This window comes from Diadema antillarum, unplaced genomic scaffold, assembly GCF_040938485.1.
Source record: "Diadema antillarum isolate AM-2024a unplaced genomic scaffold, OU_Dant_1.0 scf00000132, whole genome shotgun sequence".
In the NCBI taxonomy this organism is placed as follows: Eukaryota; Metazoa; Echinodermata; class Echinoidea; order Diadematoida; family Diadematidae; genus Diadema; species Diadema antillarum.
In genome coordinates, this window is record NW_027271021.1 from 1,362,561 (window position 1) to 1,376,908 (window position 14,348).

Genomic DNA, 14,348 nt, shown 5'->3' on the forward strand with positions numbered 1-14,348 from the left:
CGAATTCTGGTAGATGACCGAATGCACATTATGTTTACCCCGACTTTGTACTTAGGCGTGGGTCTGCCGCCTTTGACGGCCTAGTCTGGTTTCCAGACCCTTTGCCAACTGGACTCCGCGGCGACGAAGTCGCCGCCTTTGCCGAAGGCAAAGGCGCGAGAAAATCAACTTAAACTATACTAGTTTTTGACGTTGATGGCGTCAATATCATGGATAGCGAAATAGTATGGGCAGAGGGTCTGGAAGCCAGACTATTGACGGCCCCTCTCTAGTTTGTTTTTGTTTTTTGTTGTTTTTTTTTTAAAACACGAACTTAGTAAAGAGGTGGAAGCTCCCAACACCCAAAACGGGTCTAGGGTAATAATTACCCCCTGGGCAATTACCCCGGACCCTTCAACTGGCCCTAATCCTAATCCTAATCCTGAACCTAATCCTAACCCTAACTCAAACTCCTAACCCTAAACCTAAACCTAACCCTAATCTTTACTCTAACCTTACCACTAACCAGTATTAAGCCCGGGGGGTAATTGCCCTCTGGGGGTAATTGCCTGGATACGAATTCGGGTACTTTAATACACCCTTCCAAAACAACGTTGCGTTGTCCACGTCATGTGAATCCTCGACTGAGCGAATGCGTGGCAAACTACTAGTACACTGTACCCGGCTATGAGTATGATGAGCGCGCGACGAGCGACTGCAGCGCTGCGTGGGCTAACAGACGGCGAATATCTCCCATAAAGCCCCAGCGGAAAATACAAATTGGTGCATGAGCAGATCGGAAAGATCCCACATCATGGACGGAACAGGAAGTTTAGCCGCAGTCGATGTCGGCGTCATCGTCGTATATTTTGTGCTAGTGTTAGCTGTCGGTTTAGGGGTGAGTATGCAGAAAACTGATGTTTTCTTTTCCGTTGTTGTTTACTGTCACTCCTCCGCTCCTCCCCCTGTCGCGGCACACCCTTCCCCGCCTTTCGTCGCTTCTTCCCTCCCCGACCGTGCGCCTGAACGAGCGGACATAACCAATGTAACCCGCGGCGGCCTGTGGCTCAGTCACGTAAACGAGAATGAAGAGTGCACACCGGCCGCAAACACAGTGGTCAAAGAACCATCCAGATGGTTGCAGAATGTTTGCGCGGTACTACGAAGAGTATGCACGTGTTCATGTGTTTGTAAACATGTCCCTTGCACGTAGACCGTAGTAATTCCCCCCACCCCCCCCCCCCCCGCTCTCTCTGATGTTTCGGTGTACACATTTTGCATTGGTCAGGATAATGTTCCAATAATTGGATGATCCTAAAGCGATGATCCAGCTATCACTGCTTATCAGCAATGAAAAGTTGTAGGAATTGATGATGAAATGAAAGCTATGACAACACAGCATTCGCCGCGGTCGGTGAGGTGAGGGGGTATACACGTACTGTCATTGCATCGCATACAGTATTTAGTAGATAGATATATGGCATGCATGCAGTGTTGTGACTAAATCCATGTATTTTTTTTTTTGGGGGGGGGGGGGGTTGCGATGATATTAACAGTCATTATCATGTACGGTATACGCACGCAAGCCTGATTGATGAAATATAAATGGGAGAATAGAACTTTGCGAACGCATCGAACGATCGTGAATCTACGATTACACTACCCCCCCCCCCCCCCCCCCCCCTGCTAGTTGCTAGCTGCTCACTGCTCACACGGTCCATCCCCGCCCGGCCCCAGAGATAATAGACCAGCATAAAATATGTAACTTTTTTTGTAACTGTACGTCTGGGGTGTTATATTGCGTTCCAATAGTAAAGAAAAGTACATGTACAACTGTATTATAGTTTCTTACACGACTCCCAATTTGTATCTTTGTGTATGCATGTGTGTGTATGTGTGTGTGTGTATGTATGTGCTTTGTGTTAGGGGGTATAGTGGGTGGGTTGGATCTTCGATAAGGGCGCTCCGTCGCAATGCTTGGCATGGTCAAGGTCAGAAGGTAGCACTGGCACCCTCCCCCAGCCCCTCCCACTCACCTCCCCCCTCCCCCCCCCCCCCTCCCCCTTCCTTCCCGGCACACTCAGAAATGATTCCTGCATGTGGTCTTTGTTTTAGTGGGTTTGTAATCTTTATAACAGAATTTCAAATATTTATATTAGAATTTCCATACGATGAAAAAAAAATGTATCTACGAGCTACACGCACACACGCATAACCCACCAGTAAGAGTTACAATGATTATTACTATTGATATTATCATTGCCATTTTATTATCATTATTGTTGTTATTATTGACACTGTGCAGGTAGGTCTATAGTTAGAAGGAAAGTGCAAAGACGCAAGACAATACAAATAAGCAGTAAAGCACACTTCACATCCAGTGCTTTCAGTCTTTTTTTTCCTTTTTTTTCTTTGTATGTGAAGTTTAAACGAATAACACGTGGTAATACATTAAGAATGAAGTATACATGCACTGTAATACATAGTTGTTTTTTAATTTTTCATTTCATTTTTTTTTCACTGTTATCGTGCATACAGCGTAATAATTATCTGGCAACCTCGTTATATATCGACTTCCTTGTCAGGCTATTATTGTTTTCTCCTCGAGATGAATCATCTTTATGAGCAATAAAATAAAGGCAAAAAAAAAAATGTCGAGCTAGCACTTGACTTAACGATGCTTCCATTTTGGAAGATTGCCTTGATAGTGAAAAGCCGAAAGTGTAGGCTATCACGTGAGTCCCCCCCCCCCCCCCCCCCTCAAGCGACGATCATTAACCAGCGTGTACACGATGTTTGGAAATACTCGCAGCGAATAATAATCTATGAAGATGGCGTGTCCTATATCAGGCCTATACCTTATAATTATACACAGGATCACAATGCCTTGTTTATCCTTGGGTGCTCGTCGATTCAGCACAATATTTTAACTTTTAGTTTTTATTCTAATTGTTCTCGATGTTTCTTATTGATCACAAGATCTCAAATTCTCATTTTTCAACCGATAGCCAATGAATGTACAGTAAATGTGTGATTCTCGTCCAGCCCGCGTTACGTGTATACTTCATAATAACCTGTATCATTGAAGTTATATTCATTATGCAATAATTATTGATCATTAAAGTCCGTTTAGGCCTTGATGTTTTCATGTTTATTATCATCTTTATCATTTAGAGTGGGTAAAAGCAAACTTTGTTTATATAAATATATTAGTTATATTATGTCTGAGGTTGAAACCATAGTTCTGAGGAAAGCATTTTCAATGCTAACGTTTCTATCGTTTATCTCGTCTCCTTTGAATCTGGTAATATAAGAAGATACACGATGATATTTCACCTTACAGTTAATAACGATATGCCTATTTATTGTTTGTACACTTTGGGAATTCCTTATGTACTTTTTCGGTTGTCCCCCCCCCCCCCCACCTTTTTTTTTTTCTTTAATCTATACCCAATGTGTATCGGTGCCTCGATTCTAGCACATGCGTTGCGTTACAGAAACTTTATCCGGAAGGCGTTTGTTCAACATGACTTCTGTTCAGCTTCATTCATCTTCACTATAATCTCGGGTAGTTTTCACCCTCATGAATATTCACAACCTCGAACGGCCTCTTAGCTGAATGAAGTTGGGAGTTGTACACGCTAGGGGTATATTTCCTACCTGAAGTAGCAAAATACAATATTTTAAGAGTTTCAAAGCAAATTGTAACCTCTTTAATAAATAAGTAATTTCAACGTGTAGTTTTTGAGATATCAACCTGTAATTTCTCCCACATATTTCTCAGAGTTCATTTTACGTTATGAATGCCATAAAAATGCAAAGAAACTTAATGTTCATGAATATTTTACGCTAAATATCCTGGAAAAGAGGCTAATTATTTGTCTTTTTAATATACCCTAATGAAAAGTTTAGATTGCCACGGATTTCCAACTAAATTCTATTACCACCACATTCCCTGATGTCTTAGCTTTAAGCTGATACCAGATTTGGCTGCCACCTTCTGCCACTTTTTGTGTTAGAGCCGATTTTCCGCGACACATTACGCCTATTTTGGACCTTGCAGCCGCTTAGGAATGCTGTTATATCATACGGGGCCGCATGAGGGCGGCATTTTTTTTTATTTATTTATTTTTTCTCGCACGTTAAAGGCACAGAAACATGAATAACACTGAATAAGAGGCAAACAGAGTTATAAAATACATGTATAGGGCTAGTCCGGCACCTAAAAGACCCCTCCTCCGAAGATAAAAGAGTACATAATTGCACATAGCCAAGGCCATATAGCCATATTGTCCATAATTGTCATAGCCACTACTGTAAACATAGGTATTCCCACTGCGATACATATTGTATGGACACCTAAATACATGTACTTCGATCCTACTCTTGACATATGCAGATAGAACGTTAAACACCAAAACAGAGATTTTATTCTTATCGGCTACTCGTTGGAAGCAAAGTCTGCTGCTTTCCGGCCGCTCAGCAAAGTGTATAGGATCGCAGTTTGTGAATCCGATTGCAGGTCAATGTCAGACATTGCTAGCGTGATCCTCATCGGACGATCTTGCCTCATCGGATCATGCCTGACATGTCTGACATTGACCTGATAGGCGACCAATACAAGTCGGATTCATCAGACTGTGATCCCATACACTTTGTGGGTTGTCGGAAGCAAAAAAAACTTTGCTTCCGACGGCTGATGAGAAAAAAAAAATCACCGTGGAACGTGGATGAATTTATAATTTCATATGATAGTGATTTCGATAAATTTTTCATTATGAAAAAAAAAATTATTATTTTAGCTTTTCCAAGTAAACTTTCATACACGGCAGACTCATTCTTAGCTGCTAAGTCATAACCTTTCATTTTCCTGATTACTGACTTCACAATTTGTTATCTTTCCATTAAAATTAGACAAAATTGTTTTTGCGCTTGTATGAATTGATATGGCATAGGCCTAAGGTTATATATGAAGTAGAGAGATTAGAACTATATCGGAGATTGATTTTATATCGCGCATTTATGTCCTGCTATAGAATAAAGTGAATAAATTCACCCAAACGTACAGCGTACATCATAAACTTATATTCTAACTAGTTTACACGGACAACAGTATCATTTTGCAGTACGTGTGTAACATGGAACTTTCAGCATAAATTCGATTCTTTTAACGAAACCCGAATGTTTATACACTTTCTATGACATGTAAGCATCGTGTATTCAATGGTAGTAGATAAGCAGTGTCAGTGAATGTGAAAAGATAAATTAATCTTTAAAGAAAAAAAAATAACAGCCTAAGATTTGCATTGCTTTATTCGTCATTTACAGACAGATTTTTGGTAGCCAATGAAAAAACAGCATCACAGTGACGTCATATGAGGTTGAAATTATGTTCAATCAATTCTACGCCCCCAATTACCCTTAGACACCAAATTTGGGTAAAAAGAAACCACGGCATATAATTTTGGCGCACTTTGAGCTCATTCTGGCCCACTGTGCGCCCGTCAGCTCGAGCTCGTTGATTATAAACCACGGACAGCACTTGGACACCGCATTAGTGCTTATACTTCACAGCTCTAATGAACTGTGCAAGTTTACAATATTATTCATATTAATTTCATTTTCGATTATCCGACCTTGGGAATCATTTAGTTGTGGCACTAACTCGCGATTGATCACTACTTCATCATGGAGGGAAGGGAGAATTTAGCAAAGGCTGACATTGCTGTTATTGTTCTCTACTTCATTGTAGTGCTAGCTGTTGGATTAGGGGTGAGTAATATCGCTCAAAAGACTCGCGTCTTTGATGTTCGTGAAGCGAAAATACTTCAAGCGGCAATAACTGTAATCTGGGTGAAGAAGAGTGTGTGAGCAAACGTTGTAGGAGGCAGCAACTCGTCTATTTTATTCATATAATTGGTTTGCTTTTCTGCGTGATATACACGGGTTTAGATTTCGTTGCGTATGGTAATAACATTATGCGCAAGGCGCATCGTCGACTTTGTTGAAATTATTAAAGGAAGATTCATTTTGTTGACAAGATTATCATTCATTAGCAAGTCAATCTTTGGTAGTGTATTTGCTCATTTTACTGTTTGTTGGTAAATATCGTAATAACCTTTTTTTTTTTCTCTGTCATTTTCATTCCCAGTGTGCATATATATTATACGAAATGTGAGCTCAAAATGTGATTAACTACATAATTTCTCATGTATAGTTGGACCTTGTATAAACGTTTCCCTTTGTTGAAGTACACCGTTAGAATGCATAGATATTGCCTTTATTTTGTTTTACAAAAGAAAGTTACATTGAAGCACAATCTATAAAATATTAGTGGGGTGGATCAAATAAATCTCGTCGCTGTGATACGTTGAAGTCAACCACGATTAAATCGATTTCATGCATACAATTCTTTTACTTGAAAAGTTTTACCAATCGAGTTCTTCCAGTGTATACAGAGCTGAGCGTTGCGGGTATAGGGGGGAAATGCAACGGGGTTCATACGCCGCCACCCGTTGACATTTTACGACCGCGAATCTCATTATGGTGACGGTTATCTCCATAATTATAGGGCACAGCGAAAAATTGTCTGTGATTATAATGATACAAAACAGTACCGGTAGGTTGTAAGTTCAGTAGTGACTATTGTTCAGTGGTCTGATAAATATACGCGTATGGATACTAAGATTTCTGAACTATATCACCTTGGTACAAAGGATAGTAGAATAGATTGGGGGAAATTATTGGAAAACTACGGCATCACCAGGCAGCGCGATGGAGCTACCCACTTTTCGGTTTGAAGCTGTAAAAATTCTTAGTCAAAATACAAGCAAACACTTCGTCACCTCAAGCATAAGCCCTTCGTCTGCCGTTCTTCAAATTTTTGGAGAGCTGCTTTTGTTTCGGTCACGGTGGATAGATTCGCCCGAAAAACGTTTACATGCACACGTGTACACTTCACGAGTGGAAAAGAACATCACACTCACAGTAGAGCGGGGCGTGTGCATAAAAACAAATAATAAAGCAAAACAGAGCCTCCAAATTTCACAACTTATGTAGTGGATCAGTCGCATACGAAACTCTTCGAATCGTATGTGCACTGGAAGTGTAAGACCCTACACAGTTCATTTTTCTTTAATGTCATTTTTTATATATTTCTTTATTGTTGAATGGTATACTCTTTTTACGAGGTTACTGCGGACATACTAATTATGTGTCGTGATGTTTGATTTTTTATTGTAGTTATACACACGCACTATAGCTTTGATGATAATTATGTATAAGATGTTTTGCTTGTGCCTCATCATCGGCCACGACATAATTGAGAAGTAAGTCAAGTCGAGCCATGATTGGAACTCTTTTATTCCTCTCAGGGGAGAGCCGTGTATCATGATCGCGTGACCAAAAAAAGTCGTTTTAAGGGGACCGTTTTATATGGCGCCTCCAGAGTGTCATTATAGTGACACAATATAGGTGTGGTGTTAAAGGGATCGTATAGTTTTGGTTGAGACTTAAAGGGAATGCAAATCCAAAGAGCGATGTGGATTGAGTGAAAGCAGTAACATTAGTAGAACACATCAGTGAACGTTTGAGGAAAATCGGACAATCGATGCAAAAGTTATGAATTTTTAAAGTTTTCGTGTTGGAACTGCTGGGTAAGGAGACTATTAGAGGTTATGACGTATGAGTGGACTACAATAATCATGAAGGCAATATAAAGGGAATTCCACAAAAAAAAAATCATTTTTCATGAAAATTACACATTCCATCAACTTGATACTGACATGTTAGGGGTAGCACTTATTCCCCCTGCTTTCTGAAAGCGGTTAGTCAAGTACTCTTTCATTTTACTAGAAAATGAACTTTTGTGGAATTCCTTTTATATTTTCTTTATATTGTTGTCCACTCATACGTCATAACCTCTAGTAGTCTTCATCCAGCGGTTACAACACCAAAACTTTAAAAATTCATAACTTTTGCATCGATTGTCCGATTTTCCTCATACTTCACTGATGTGTTCTACTATTGTTAATGCTTTTACTCAATTCACATTGCTCTTTGGGTTTGTGTTCCCTTTAATATCGCCCCTAGGGCGATTCCCCCTTAGGAAAACTACCCCCTGGATAACTACCCCTCGGATAACTACCCCAGAATAACTACCCCCTCGGATAACTACCCCCTGGATAACTACCCCCCGGAGAACTACCCCCTGGATAACTACCCCCGGAGAACTACCCCCTGGGTAACTACCCCGCGGAGAACTACCCCCTGGGTAATTACCCCCTAGGACAACTACCCCCCGGACAACTACCCTCCTAGGGCAATCACCCCCTAGGGCGATTCCCCCTTAGGAAAACTACCCCCTGGATAACTACCCCTCGGATAACTACCCCTGGATAACTACCCCCTCGGATAACTACCCCCTGGATAACTACCCCCTCGGATAACTACCCCCTGGATAACTACCCCCCGGAGAACTACCCCCTGGATAACTACCCCCCCCCCCCCCCCGGAGAACTACCCCCTGGGTAACTACCCCGCGGAGAACTACCCCCTGGGTAACTACCTCCAGGATAACTACCCCCCGGATAACTACCCCCCGGATAATTACCCCCCGGATAATTACCCCCCGGATAACTACCCCCCCCCCCAGATAATTACCACCAGGATAATTATCCCCAGGTTGATTACCCCCTCCTCCGAAAACTAGACCCCAGATAACTTCCACCCGATAACTACCCCCTCCGATAACTTCCCATGGATGATTACCCCGGATAAGTAGGCCTACAACTCCCCCCTCCCCTATATCAAGAGGAAAATTACCCCCAGGACAGTGCACCACGCCAATTACCCCCTGGGTAACTACCTTCCGGGTCATTGCCCCCACCCCCCCCCACCCCCAATCTTACTTTTAATAAAAAGAATATCATTACTACAGGAAACGAAGTTCTTTGTATTATTTGCCAGGAATCACGGAGATGCCACACTGATACATCATCTTATGAAAACAACATCTTAAGGATTTACGATTTGTATCGTTTGCATTTAGGACGATTTGTGTACAAGCTTAATTTCTCCCTCTGTATTTTGACTCTATGTTCATAAAAAAACGAAGCTGTCCCTTCATATCCTACCCGGTAATACAGTAAATGTCAATGCCTTTAACCAAAACTATTTTCGCTAAATCTGTATTTTCTTTTACTGTTCCGAAATCTTGAATTTCTCTTGATAGTGATAGTATAAAAAAGTTTTAAGTTTGAATGCCTTTACCATTGAACTAAAGACATTTTGAAGAAATGTTACACTTCAGAATGAGTTAAACTTTTTGCACTATATTTTTTTTTACCACAGTCGTCTATCGTTTACCACAACTCCATGTAACACTTCTTTATTTTGAGGCGCTTATATCTCATGCCTCACGTGCCCTGGTTTTGACCCATCATCTTCCTCTTCCCTCTCGCTTTTCTCTGTCCACCGTGAAGGTAGTCTATTCCTGTCATTCATAACTCACCTTTCCTCTTTCTCTCATTACAAGGGATTTATCTCGTTTGTGTTCATGTGCAGTGCACTCCCGTTAAAACAAAATGCTCAGGACCGGCATTTTTTTTTCGTTTTAACGAAATTTCGTTATAACCGAACAAATATAATATGCAATGCATAACGAAAAGAAGGAAACCACGCATAAAAAAATTATGTTTGTTGAATCCTCATCATACGCTGGAAAGCTATGTGAAATGGGAGATTACCTTTTTAATTTCGTTTAAATATTACATTTTAAAAAGAGCATAAAGTTGTTTGTGTTGTCACACATGTGTAGAAAATGACGGTGTACGATTTGGTTACAGTTCGCTATTCCAAAGGTTTTTTTCTTACTAAAGTACGTTACTCCGAAGGCTCCTTATTCCGAAGTTTCGCCATCCCCGGGATTCCGATGGTTTGTTTATGTGAAGATTCGCATTTCCGCAGAATCATTATTCCGAGAGTTCATAATTTAGATCAAAATAATATATTGTTCATTTTCCGAAGGTTCGTTGATCTGAAAATGAAATGAGGTTCGTCATTCTGAAGGTTTATAAATCAAAAAAAAAAGAGAAAGGTTCACTATTCAGAAAGTCCGTTGTTCCGAAGGCTTTTTCATCCGAAAATGAAATAAGGTTCGTTATTCCGAAGAAATTTTGTTGATGAAAAAAAAAAATGAGAAAGGTTTGTTATTTCGAAGATTTATTTATCTTAAGACGATTATAAGAATTGCAATTCTTAAGCTTTGTTAGTGTACTCTCCTTTTTCCACCATTGATTAACGATACTTTTTGTAATGTTCCGATTAACGAACGTTTTGAATTCCTTTCATTTTCGGACTAACGAACCGTATAAGAATAAGAATAAGGACCATATTTTATTATCGGATTAACGAACCTTTGGAATAACGCCAAAATGTGCTTAATAACAAACCCTCTTTCATTTCCGAACTAACGGACATTTAGTTGTATCAGAATCTGTGTGTTTTGTATTAAAGGACTTCGGAAGAATGAAACAAACCTTATCTGAATTCAGATTATTGGATTACAATAACGCAAGTTCCCCTCGGAAACTGTGCGTGATACACGGGAGTGAACTTTCAATGATGCGTTCGCTCATGCAGAGACGCTTTAAAAATGCTTGTTCCGCTATGCATTTTCGAATGCGATCAGCATTTCGTTATAACGGAGCACATTTCTTTTGTTTTTCTTTGTCAGTGGCGCTCAGAAAAGACTTCGTGATAACGAAAATTTTGTTATAACCGTCTCCGTTATAAGCGAATTTTGTACCATAGACTTTAATGGCGATGATTTTGGGACCAGAAGTTTTGCTTCGTTATAACGAAATTTCGTTATAACCGTGTTCGTTAGTAACGGGAGTGCACTGTATCTTTATTTGTGTATTTCGTCTCTGTCTTAATGTGCTTTCTTTGTATTGTTTCATCAATTTTGTAACTATATTACTGTTATACCGTTAACGCTCATTTCAGAATTGCCCTACTGCATTATTGGGCATTAACAACTAGTATATCAAGGATGTGGGAAGAGATTGTCACCTCCTTGGTATGATCACCGCAGAGCATTACCTCCCTTGACAATTACTCCTTATTAAAATTTGGCTCCAAACAATCACCCCTCTTACAATAACTCTCCCCCAGAAAAGTACGTCTCTCATTGTTATTTTCGAACAACGTTTGCTATTTGAATTGAAAAAAAAAATCATATCGTCTGGTTTTGGTCGAGACCTAACTTCAGGTTTTAAACATCTTTTGGGTGAGATAATTAGAAACCCCTTACGAAATATTAAGGAGCATGTTATTCCAAGAAGGATTCAAGTTTTTGTGAAAAAAAAATACTCTTGAAATGGCCGGGATAAAACAGAGCAGCCCTACAATGTAAAAAGGATTCTGTCAACTACAACTCTCTATAGATCTATTCAAAAAGAGGGTGCAGGACAAAAGACTTCGTTAACAACTAGGGGTGTTTTATAAAAAAAAAAAGAAATACCGTTAAACTCGTAATATTTTACTCTTTCTAATGACACTAACTTATATTTGAACTGGATTTCCTCTTAAAGTGTCGAGAACATTTAATTTGAAAACTAGCACAATTCTACTTGTATGTAAAACAAGCTGTAATTTTACTCTTATGACAGATTAGGGCACCGTTTGATAAAAGTTGCCAGTTATGACATCTTGTTAGTCTCTAACAATTTCAATAAAACCATGGGTTCTGCTTGATTGATAAGCTCGAGTCACTGACTTGTTACCATGGACCTGCTTTGATCGACCTCCAACGATTGGTAATTGTGTGGAACTGACAGCTTGTCAGGACTGATAACTTTCATAAAACCGTGCCCGGATCCTATCAGAAAGTATGGCTTTATATCGAAGGGTCCCTCGCTAATGTTAAGGAAATATGAATTGCAGTGAAATCCACTCTCCTTTTCTTATGTTTATCGTCTAATGTGTTATAACGGTAGAAAATGACAAGCCAAAAGAGTAAATGATGACAGTGTAAGAGAAAGGTGCATCTTCTGATATGGTGTTATGAACTTATAGAAAAATTACAACGGGTGGTAACTTTCGGGGGGCGGGGAGGGAGGGTTGTCCAGTAGGTACGTATCAGGAGGGGGCGGGGGGGGGGGGGGGTTCGGGGTATGGTTAGGGGGGGTAGTTATCCGGGTGGTAGTTATCCTGGGGGTAGTTATCCGGGGAGTAATTATCCGGGTGGTAGTTATCCTGGGGGTAGTTATCCGGGGGTAGTTATCCGGGGGGTAGTTATCCGAGGGGGTAGTTACCCAGGGGGTAGTTATCCGGGGGGTAGTTATCCAGGGGGTAGTTATCCGGGTGGTAGTTATCTGGGGGGTAATTATCCGGGGGGTAGTCATCCAGGGGGTAGTTACCCAGGGGGTAGATATCCAGGGGGTAGATGTCCTAGGGGTAATTGCCCTTGGGGGTAGTTGCCCTAGGAGGGTAGATGACCGGGTGGTAGTTGTCCTAGGGGGTTATGGCCCTGGAGGGTGATTACCCTAGGAGGGTAATTGTCCAGGGGGTAGTTGCCCTAAGGGGGAATAGACCTGGGGGGTAATTATCCGGGTGGTAGTTATCTGGAGGGTAGTTGCCCAGGGGGTAAGTGCCCGGATACGGGATAATTCAACAGCTAGATGTTGTATTGTCATGATTTTGCTTTTGCTAAAAGAAGACTTGCACTAGTGTGTGAAATATGAGCCATGTGTAGCGTGATAATGGCGATCATGAAACACGCTTTTCAATATTCCATGAGTTTGACTCCTCAAAGTTTGATGTGTAAAAGTCGCGGTTTTATTTTTGACAAAATATAAAAGTTTGTTTAATTCTTTCCAAATCGTATATTTTGTAATACAATATTCACGGTTTTCATGTGATGTTCGCTCATTACCTGGCCGACATACGAATTATGCATACAGAAGGACAAAATCTTTTGACATCAATCATAACTCAACTTAAATCAACTTCAGTGTGCACTATTGAGTAGCCGCGAAGATGTTTTTAACAGCCCTTATTGTCGAGCCCACCGGAGGTACGGAGAGACTATCGGCCTAAGGGATCGCCTGTGCCGTCTGTCCGACCGTCCGTCCGTCGTCCGTCCGTAACGCTACAAAAACTTGAATAACTCTCTACTGAGGATTTCAATTTCAATCAAACTTGGAGAGAAGAGTGGTTATGCAAAATTACACATTTTACCAAACATGATGTACACCTCAAGGTCAAAGGCCTCAGACAGGGGCCAACAAACTTTAGGGCCCAATGTTAAGTTTTTACGACGCATTTCCATTATGGCTCATAACTTTTGTACCCTATGTCCTTTTGTGACCAAACTTGTATGGTAGCTGTCCCTTGGGGAGTTGAAGGTCATCACAAAGTCAAGGGCCACAGACAGGGGTTAACAAACTTTTAGGGCCCAATGTTAAGTTTTTATGGCGCATTTCAATTATGGCTCATAACTTTTGATCCCCATTTATATCTGTTTATTGTGACCAAACTTGGCTGGTAAATGTCCTTTGGGGATTTGGTCAAAGGTCACAGGCGGGGTAACTGAACTTCCGGGAGTTAGAAAATATTTATTTCTTTTACATGATATGTATAATGGGCGAGACATATTTTGGTACTTGCCTTTTTTCTTTTCTTTTCTTTTCGCAATAAAGAGGAAAAAAGTTATTTTAAAGTGAAGAAAGGTCTGTGATGAAGCGTAAGGCATTTCTACTTATGTTTAGTAGTACAGCGATATTACGTAGTCATTGTCTTCCGCAAAACGTATGATGAGTGAAGCTTTCATATTTTACCCATGCAAGAAATAAAAAACAAGACAAGACAAAATAAAACAATCAGGCACCCCCTCCCCCCCCCCCCATGCATTGCCCCTATGCATTCAAATATACAACTTATTTTTGTCATTCTTTGTACTTGTTGCCAGAGAGTGTACACGTTTGGTGTGAAGCATAATTACTAGTAGTAGTACATAATGATAGCCCTTCAAACGTACTTTCAATGAAAGAACCAGCGTGGGGTTGAGGCTGAGGATTTGTCAAGAATGCCCCACCAGGGAGGTGGTTCTACCTCCCTGCCCCCCACGCTGTTGATAGCACCGGCAACGGCTAATAATAGCAAGGCCTTTGAGAAAGGCTATTGACGGGATGCATTGCACGCTTCACAAGGGATGCGTGGGAATCCTCGGATGAAGGTATCGTATCCATCTCCGTAGTTTCCGCAGCTTCGTGCGAAATTTTGAATACACGTTCATATATTCGTGTTTACACAGTTAATAGACATTGTTTTAAAGTGTCTTCGCAATCAGGAGACCGAAAGAAAAG

At 40.7% G+C, this 14,348-nt stretch overlaps 1 protein-coding gene across 1 annotated transcript in view; it reads left to right on the top strand.

Moving 5' to 3' along the window:
- Positions 1-737: 737 nt before the first annotated feature.
- The window catches only part of LOC139720726 (sodium/glucose cotransporter 4-like), a 66,687-nt gene continuing 53,076 nt past the window's right edge, over positions 738-14,348 (top strand). The window contains exon 1 of the mRNA XM_071632082.1: positions 738-877. Coding sequence (XP_071488183.1) covers positions 794-877 — 84 coding nt within the window. The 5' untranslated portion in view covers positions 738-793. The remainder of the gene's footprint in view (positions 878-14,348) is intronic.